The sequence below is a fragment of the Calliphora vicina genome, chromosome 4, assembly GCF_958450345.1.
Source record: "Calliphora vicina chromosome 4, idCalVici1.1, whole genome shotgun sequence".
Taxonomy (NCBI): domain Eukaryota; kingdom Metazoa; phylum Arthropoda; class Insecta; order Diptera; family Calliphoridae; genus Calliphora; species Calliphora vicina.
In genome coordinates this window covers 7,489,077-7,497,823 of record NC_088783.1, presented here as the reverse complement: position 1 = coordinate 7,497,823, position 8,747 = coordinate 7,489,077, and the positions used below count along the sequence as shown (strand labels likewise).

The following is an 8,747-nucleotide window of genomic DNA, read 5'->3' as shown; positions in this document are numbered from 1 at the left end:
CGTCAAACAATATTCTTTTTATCAAATTGTTCAAGTATACATACTTTGGTGAAGATTCGGCACAGGCGAATATTGGACTTTTACTTGGGTATATATAAGTTGGTCATTCCGTTTGTAATTTCCACAAAGTATATACATATATTCTGGATCGTTATAGATAGCGACTATGTTTTGAAATCAACTTTCCGTAGCACCCAAATAACTTACATACATGATTCAAACATCAATATTGAGACAAAATTGAAATAATCGGCCCACAACCTCGATTTTTTACCTATTTTTTATTTATACCTGGATCACTATGTCATTAATATAGACAATATGGATATGGGCACTATCAGCGAAAAGTCCACCCAGACCGAAAAATTTAAAGTTAATCAATTCAAATCAAATTTCGCTCCAAATAAGTTTTATATATGTAAGTCATGTCACTTAATTTTATGATGATTGGTACATTTTATATATATGTATATACATTAGTCATAGCACCATATAAGTCCCGTTTCCGAAAATCATTTTAACGAGCATAAATCTCTTAAAAATTTTGGTATCCACATAAAGTTCAACAGAAATAAGTAATTTCATGGCATTCGGTCCATAATTGGTCATAGCTCCCATATAACGCCAACATCCGAAAATCATTTACGAAAATAAATTATTGAAATTAAAAAAACCTTTACTCAGTGTGTGGTATTATATTTTCTTACTTGTTTTGTTTTACACACAATTTTGTAATGCAAGTCAAACCGCACTTCTGTTTTTGATAACGTCACGCAATCGCATATTTTTGCTAATATCTTCAACTCCTTAGGGTCAATTGATGCAATATTTTTTCTGAATAAAGTGGTACTAAATTACTTCGTAAATATAAAAAAAACTTTTTCCAAACTTTCTCATTATTTTTTAAACATTTTGTCATACAAATGTCACGTTACGCCAAAGGAAATGCCCTTATTCAATAATAGATATTTCAAAGACCTTTGCAACGTATTTAGGCCAAATTAAGTCGGGGTCTACAATTGGGAAAATATTTTTTACCCCGAATTTTTTTTCACCAAAAATTTTTTTTACAAAAAAATTTAAAAATTTTCGCTAATAAATTAAAAAAATATTTTTTAAATTAATAAAAATAAAAGACCAGCAATTAATTTTGTTTGACTTTTATTTTTCAAAAATAGTAAATTAGTTAAATTTTTATTCATGTTACTTTTGTGGTACTTCTCTTTTAAGGTCTACATTAAATGCATTTAAAAAGAATGAAGTGTGTATATTATTTATTATTTAAATCATCATTTCGAGGGCGCTTTGGTATAGCACCTGTTGATGGATTTGGAACATCTAATGCGACTTGATTATGTGAGTGTTTGTCGTGTTGTTGCTTTCTAAAAAAAAGAAAAGTAGTCAAACTTTTAAAATACATATATTTACAACTAACCTTAGTTTACTTGCTACATAAAAAGCTCCTTCGGCAGGTGTTAATTTGTTAAGAAACTGTGGATTTATAAACTTGTCTGTGTTATCTGTTTCATCCTCTAGAGAATAATGTACTAATGCATTTGGTACAAAATCCAGTTCTAGTAAAGTTTTATCCAGATCTAATTTAGTTTTAGGCGGTATGGTAACTGTAAATAGAACGAGCAACAAGTCTTTAGAAATCTTTATCAAATTTAACTTCATTTATATTAAACTTACACAGATAAAATGGCTTTTCAGGTTCTTCCAAGTAAATTTTAGTAAACTCTTTGACATCTGAGATTTTATCGATTGGTTTAAACATTCCTTGTATGACATGGCGATCAGGAAATTGAATGCGTATAACACAATTTTTGTATTGAGCAATTTTCCTTAGCATTGTATTATTATCTTCTAATTCCCTGAGTTTTTCAGTGAGTAGTGGTGCATCTTCGTTGCCTGCAGCTATTTTTTTAAGATCGCGCAATACTAATTTTAAATCATTAACCGTTAAATCATAAAATGAATCTGGTAAATCTTCTATTTGGCTTTGAGCCGAGTCTAAGGAATAAATGATTGCATTACGTTCACCAAGCTGTAACGAAGATTGGAAAATGTTAATCAAGTATTTAATTTAAGATCAATCAATTTAGTTACTATATGGTATTCGGGTTCGATTTCTGGTTCTAGATTTTCTATTTCATCAACTTCCATTTCTAATTCCGATGTACGCATCGAACGACCTGGTGCCGAGCCCCAATCATATTTTGGTTTTTCCGGTTCTGGAGTTTCAACATTGCTTGCTGCCTCATTGTTTTCAGTTGTTGTGGACTCTTTTGTTTCATTTGCTGACGACTTTTTAAGAGATTGTACCAAGTCCTTGGTTATGGCAAAACCACTACCTCCTGGCACTATACTTTTTGAAGTTCTTGGTTTGTCGTCTTCCATGTCACATGTTGATACAACTTTAGGTGCTGGTGGTTTATAAACCATAGCTTGCCTTAAATTTTTTATATACATTATTATAAAATTTTATTAAAATTAATAAAAATTATTTTATTTTGCATAATAAAAAAAATAATTCTAAATAGTTTTTTTTTAAAAAATATTGTATGTACATACGATTTTAATTCCTCTGGCTGTTTATCCACCAAGCGCAACAGGGCTCTACCTTCCATTATGCCCAACGATTTTAAAGTGGTTTTCGACAACAATTGTTCACCCAAAATTTCTTGACGCATATAAAGTATTACTGGGCTTTCAAATTTCTGTAATTCTCCTTCTCCCTGCAGCTGTTTAAGAACATGCCATAAATTGTCACCCGGCACAAACTGTGCTTGTTTACGTGTACCATCTTCAGTTTGTACACATATATCAACTGGCATAGGAACACGTTTTTTATCCGTTTGTGACATTTCCAACAAACAATTATTGGGTAAGCCACTAAAGCGAAACATTTGCGATAAGGACACCTCCTTGTTGTGATGTCTCAGAATGTACTCATCGCTTGAGAAACCATGTTTTTTACAGGCCTCCTCCAGTATTTGCATTATTGTGGTATTAGGAGTAACTTTAACGATTTGTCTTCTCCCATTTGGTGTAAGAACAGTAACTTTAGAATCCATGATTGTTAATATATTTTTCTTTTTTGTTTAATTTACTTTTTTATTCAAGTAAGTGATGAAGTGTAAAATTCCAAATCAAAACAAAATTTGAAAAACAATTGTCATTGCAGAGCTCTAAAAGACTTTATTCATTAATATTTGTTGTAATTGTAGTGGTTGTAAATTTATTAATAATTTAAGACAGGTCGAAATTAAGGTCATCATTTAAATACCATTACTGAAATAAGTCAAAATACTACCGATACCAAACAAAATTCAAATTCATTAATTCACACCTAACTCAATTTTTTTTTAAAATGGACAGAGCCACAACAATAATAAGCTGACAATTTATTTCGCAATAAATGTTAAGAATTAATACATTTTACTACTGCTTTTAATCAACCTTGCATGCAAACATCAGCTATGTTTTTATAGAATTGTTTGTAAACAAAAACAGCTGCGATATAATTTGCGAATTATGAATTTTTGCAATAAATTCCAATTCACTAATAAACTTTCATCGCACAGTCTTAAATTATTACGCAGATTTCTTAAAATGTCTTGGCGTTCAGTTGGTGTAAATAATGCAGATCTAATAGAAAAATTGAAAGGTAAATATTCATAATTACAATCTCCATGGTTATATAAAATGTAAATCCATACTTATGAATTTTTATATTTACATATATATGTATGTACATTTTTACACATGCATTTGTATGTAAATATCTTGTATATAAAGAATGTGGAATTGTTGCAACTGATAGCGTAGCTGCGGCAATGACGGCTACGGATCGTAAATTTTATGCACCTAGTAATCCATATATGGATGCACCACAAGGTATTGGCTATGGTGTAACTATTAGTGCACCACACATGGTGAATATGAACTTTAATTTTTAAAAATAAAATTAAAAATAACGATATTTTTGGAATAATAATGGCAGCACGCTTTTGCTTTGGAATATTTAAGGGATCATTTGACACCAGGATGTCATGTTTTAGATGTGGGATCGGGTTCGGGCTATTTAACTGCTTGTTTTTATCGCTACATTGAGGGTCAAGGAGAAAATACTAATACAAAAGTGGTGGGTATAGAACATCGGCCAGAACTGGTTAGCATTAGCAAGACAAATCTGAACAATGATGATCCCCAAATGCTAAAGTCGGAAAAACTTGTTATTGTGGGTAAGTTTGTCATTCCAAGTATTATATATATAATTTAGTATATATACTTGTAAAGAGGGTGATGGAAGAAAAGGCTGGCCGGAATATTCTCCGTATAACGCTATACATGTTGGCGCTGCAGCTCCTGACAAGCCTACAGCTTTAATAAAACAATTGGCTAAAGGTGGACGTCTAATCGTACCAGTAGGTCCAGACCTTGGACAACAATATATGATGCAGGTAATATTTTTCTGGATTTAGTTATGCATACATATATTTTTTTAAATTTATTTACTATTTTTTTTTTTGTAATATGTAGTATGATAAAGACAAAGATGGAAATGTGAGTGAAACACGTTTGGTAGGCGTAATGTATGTTCCTTTGACTGATTTGGAGCGTCATTAATAGGCAAATAAAATAATTTATTAATAAAATATAACGAGATTTATATAATATACATATATAGATATATGTATCTATATAATTAATAGGTAAGACGATTTCTTGTGTATATAAATACATACTTATAAATTTGTATAATAAAATGTCGAGAACAAATATTTGAAAAACATTAATTTTAATGCTCAAATTGATGTCCATACAATATTTTGCTAAAACTTTTAAATTATATTCACTTTATTTTATTCGAATTTTAAACAAATATCATTTTAAACAATCTCTAAATAATGAACATTCTTAATAAAAATAATTTTATTAAGAATGTTCAATTTCAAACTTAAATTTTTTTTTAAAAAAATTCTAAATTTTAAGCATTTTAAAGTATTTTCAGAAAATATTCATCCGGAATATTTCCAGATGAGGTTATTAAGTTTCGAATATAAAATTGTATTGACATCAACTGTATGCATGAATGCATACATTCGTAGCCCCGCAAATTTGGGTTACGAGAACTGGTTCAAAATTAAATTACAAATTTTGTCGTAAGCTAATATACAAACAAACATTGCAAGACAAATAAATGCTTTTATAAACACTAATTTTAATGCTCATTTAATATCTTGTTATATACCTTGCATTTATTTTTTACTCCACACTTTAATTGGTCGATTTCTGCTATGAATTAATCCTTTTATGGCTCTGCGTTGAGTACAGAAAATTTTCTGTTTATTATATCTTTGCTATAATAAAGTGTAGGCAAAAATATTTTGCATAAGCTTCGGAAAATGTATGTTTATTAAAGGCATAAGCAATTGTATACAAAGTGCTGATCGTGTATGATTTTTTAGAACAAAAAGTTCACTCTATGAAATCTATAACTTTGTTTCTATATATATTTTCCACAAAACAAAATGTTTTCTCACAGAAAACTGTACATATTTAAAAAAAATTATAATTATTATACTTAGTTAAAGGGTATAAAAGATTCGGTTCGGCCAAATATATAACTCTTGTTTTTGTTCAACACTGCAAAACCATAAAAAAATATAATAGATATAAACAAAGAACAGCTGTCAGAGATTCTCGAAACAACAACTTTTTTCGCATTTGTCAAAAAATAAATTTTGTTGAGCATACAATTTTTTTTGTTGTCCTTAAAAAAAATTATTAAAACGGACAAACTGCAGTTATTGCTAAGTTTTTTGCTAACTATTGTTTTATTAACAACTGCAATGGCCTGGCGTTCGGTAGGAACTAACAATACAGACCTTATACGACAATTAAAAGGTAATTTTTCAGTAAAATTTATAATATGTACTATGTATGTTGTATTATTCATGTTTTGCGTCTATTTAATACAAAGAGTATAGGGTAATTGCGTCTGATGCAGTAGCAGAGGCCATGATAGCCACAGACAGAAAATTCTATTCACCTCGCAATCCTTATATGGATGCTCCTCAAAGTATTGGACATGGCGTTACCATAAGCGCACCACATATGGTATTTGCATATTTTTTTAAGTAAAATACTAATTCGTAATAACACTTCATTCAACCCATTTATGTAAATATGTATTTCTATATCAGCATGCTTTTGCTTTGGAATATTTAAGAGATCATATGAAACCAGGTGCCCATGTTTTAGATGTTGGCTCAGGTTCTGGATATTTAACAGCTTGTTTTTATCGTTACCTACAAGCTCAAGGCGATAATTCGAACACTAGAATAGTGGGTATTGAACATCAACCTGAATTGGTTTGCCTCAGCAAGGAAAATCTTAACAATGATGACCCTCAAATGTTGCAATCAGGAAAACTCATAATCGTAGGTAGGTATATATTTTTGATTTTAATCCATGAATGTATACAAATGTATATGACCATTGCTTAAAATTAGAGGGTGATGGCCGTAAGGGTCTTCCAGAACATGCTCCATATAATGCTATACATGTGGGTGCCGCCGCTCCAGAAACTCCAACAGCTTTAATAGAACAGTTGGCTAAAGGTGGAAGATTAATAGTACCAGTAGGTCCAGAGGGCGGTGAACAATATATGATGCAGGTAGGTTTCGTCTTCAAATTTAATATTCATATATGTAGATCAAAATTAGAAATCATTTTATATTTACAGTATGACAAAGATGAAGACGGCAATGTGAAAAATACACGTTTAATGGGAGTTATGTACGTCCCATTGACTGATTTGCGACGCTCTTGACTTGTTTTAGCTTTCAAAGCGTTTATTGTTTTTGTTTTGCTAGGGTTTGTAACATATCGCTTTTGGGTTTGGTTGCATTAAGCAGATGAACAAAAATATTCTCTTTGAAAGCTGCATATATTTTATAAAACTTTTGATTTATTTATTTAAAACTGTTTAGCTTTCCTTTGAGGAATAAAAACACTGAAATCTGTTTAAATTGCTGGTTTTGATTATCTTTTTTTTAACTACACTTTAACAAGTCAAAACAGGTAATATCGTGATATAATTTTTATGAATAAATTAAATTTTAATACTTTCTAATAACTATGATAGCATGTAAGAAATTTTAAATTTAATGCAGCGATATCAATACCATTTATAGCTTATATTTGATATCAAATGTCAAAACATACTGCTCCGTTTCCATAATTCGTAAATTTTCTGTCTAATCACTTTTTTCAATAATTTAGAATAATTCATAACACTACCTAATTTGATTGGAAAGATAACTTTTGTTATCGTACAAGAACCTAATTCACATACCAATGAAATTATAATTATACATATTTATACAAATCCTATTGTAAGCTTTCTTAAATCCGAAAATATATTCTTTTTCGAATCGGACTGAAGTCTGAGCAGATCAACAATTATTTACATATTTTAGGTAAAGCGATATTATTGTGTTATAACTTACAGAATTCAGGCTAACCACAAAATAACTCTTAGTTTTTTTAATATTATATTTCTTTTAATATATTAATAATGTTTACATTTGTCTTATATATATTAAAGAGTTTAGAAACTTTGTTTCTTTTCTGTAGTTAAACTTGAACTCTTAAAGTTAATTTTTGTTAAAGTAGACTTTTTTTCTTCGTTCCATAAAAAATATTTTAAAAAAGCTTTCAATACTTTTTCCAACATATCGCTACATTCAAAGTAAATTATTAATTTACTTTGGCTACATTCAATTAATTGAAAATAGTTTTAAATGGGACCAGCAACAACTAACATGTACATATGTATTTTGCTGTTGCAAGAGACTTGGGGTTTTGACAATTACGTCTCGTCTCTATATTACTATATGTTATGGTTAATAATAAAAAGAAACTTAAAAAAATTAAAAGACAAAAAATTTTCAAAAGAAAAATTTATTTTGAATTAGTTTTTTTGGTACAAATTTCAAAAAATTGTCAACTTTATGAGTTTAAAATCTTTTCGGCTGAATAAATTTGAATTCAAAATAAAGAATTATTCGATTATAAAGTTTATTCATTAATTCAGTACAGTTGTTAGCAACTGTGCAAAAAGCTCCGTACTACTAACAAACACATCATTGCGCTTTCAACAAAGTGGAAGCAGCTGACCAGTGCTGCCTTATCTTATGTTGAAAAGTCCTAAAATGTCTTTTAAAATATCTTTTGTTTGATAGTTTTCGAAATTGCAGCATATATTTTTATTAATTGTTATGATATATAAATATAATAAATTTACCCACTCCACTAGAAACACCCAGATTGTTATACACAGGAACATTGTTAGAGTTGATCGATGTTGGAATTTCTTACCTGTACACCTTCGGATATTTCATTTCACAGTATATATGTTATTTTTATTTATTTATTCTCTCTTATATTTATATTTATCCCAGAGACCGAAAATAACTCGATATCAATCACTTGTTCTTGAGCTTATTAATATTTTTATTCACCTATTGAGGTTTATTATATTACTTGTATTTAAATAAATATTTAATTGTTATTTTCTCCTAATTTGTATTAAAATATTTAAATTTGCATGTATTTTATTTTATTAAAAAACAGGTCTTTATTTGCAGCAGTACTTATTTGAAGTTGAACCTCAAAAATGCAAAAAAAACATGTTTGTTATAAAATTCACACCATATATGAGGGCTGTTTTACTG

General features: G+C 29.3%; 3 protein-coding genes across 4 annotated transcripts; 2 read left to right on the top strand and 1 right to left on the bottom strand.

Annotated features, from left to right (window-relative positions):
* Nucleotides 1–1,144: 1,144 nt before the first annotated feature.
* On the bottom strand, nucleotides 1,145–3,146 carry LOC135958218 (tether containing UBX domain for GLUT4). Its single transcript, XM_065509100.1, has 5 exons — nucleotides 2,575–3,146; nucleotides 2,110–2,452; nucleotides 1,693–2,047; nucleotides 1,436–1,622; nucleotides 1,145–1,382 (listed from the first exon to the last, which is right to left on the bottom strand). Exons 1-5 carry the CDS (start codon nucleotides 3,075–3,077, stop codon nucleotides 1,271–1,273), a joined length of 1,500 nt encoding a protein of 499 aa, XP_065365172.1. The 5' UTR covers nucleotides 3,078–3,146; the 3' UTR covers nucleotides 1,145–1,270.
* A 369-nt stretch (nucleotides 3,147–3,515) lies between these two features.
* Nucleotides 3,516–4,796, top strand: LOC135957367 (protein-L-isoaspartate(D-aspartate) O-methyltransferase-like). Of its 2 annotated transcripts, none has more exons than XM_065508101.1 (5): nucleotides 3,516–3,670; nucleotides 3,802–3,938; nucleotides 4,007–4,247; nucleotides 4,303–4,466; nucleotides 4,546–4,796. In XM_065508101.1, the coding sequence occupies exons 1-5, from the start codon at nucleotides 3,538–3,540 to the stop codon at nucleotides 4,630–4,632; spliced, it is 762 nt and encodes a 253-aa protein (XP_065364173.1). In that variant the 5' UTR covers nucleotides 3,516–3,537; the 3' UTR covers nucleotides 4,633–4,796. The 2 variants fall into 2 exon arrangements, with proteins under 2 accessions (XP_065364173.1, XP_065364174.1); XM_065508102.1 differs by having other exon boundaries at nucleotides 3,623–3,710.
* A 961-nt stretch (nucleotides 4,797–5,757) lies between these two features.
* LOC135956662 (protein-L-isoaspartate(D-aspartate) O-methyltransferase-like) lies at nucleotides 5,758–7,040 on the top strand. The gene is made up of 5 exons (XM_065507212.1): nucleotides 5,758–5,913; nucleotides 5,990–6,126; nucleotides 6,213–6,453; nucleotides 6,522–6,685; nucleotides 6,755–7,040. The coding sequence occupies exons 1-5, from the start codon at nucleotides 5,859–5,861 to the stop codon at nucleotides 6,839–6,841; spliced, it is 684 nt and encodes a 227-aa protein (XP_065363284.1). The 5' UTR covers nucleotides 5,758–5,858; the 3' UTR covers nucleotides 6,842–7,040.
* Nucleotides 7,041–8,747: the final 1,707 nt, after the last annotated feature.

Bases quoted from the DNA above. Each gene is read 5' to 3' on its own strand.
- LOC135957367 (XM_065508101.1), top strand. From the start codon at position 3,538: ATGAATTTTTGCAATAAATTCCAATTCACTAATAAACTTTCATCGCAC. The intron at 3,671-3,801 runs GTAAATATTCAT...TTGTATATAAAG, and splicing joins TCTAATAGAAAAATTGAAAG to AATGTGGAATTGTTGCAACT. The intron at 4,467-4,545 runs GTAATATTTTTC...TGTAATATGTAG, and splicing joins GACAACAATATATGATGCAG to TATGATAAAGACAAAGATGG.
- LOC135958218 (XM_065509100.1), bottom strand. From the start codon at position 3,077: ATGGATTCTAAAGTTACTGTTCTTACACCAAATGGGAGAAGACAAATC. The intron at 2,048-2,109 runs GTAACTAAATTG...TCTTCGTTACAG, and splicing joins TCGAACCCGAATACCATATA to CTTGGTGAACGTAATGCAAT. The intron at 1,623-1,692 runs GTAAGTTTAATA...TTCTATTTACAG, and splicing joins TGAAAAGCCATTTTATCTGT to TTACCATACCGCCTAAAACT.
- LOC135956662 (XM_065507212.1), top strand. From the start codon at position 5,859: ATGGCCTGGCGTTCGGTAGGAACTAACAATACAGACCTTATACGACAA. The intron at 5,914-5,989 runs GTAATTTTTCAG...TTTAATACAAAG, and splicing joins CCTTATACGACAATTAAAAG to AGTATAGGGTAATTGCGTCT. The intron at 6,454-6,521 runs GTAGGTATATAT...GCTTAAAATTAG, and splicing joins AGGAAAACTCATAATCGTAG to AGGGTGATGGCCGTAAGGGT.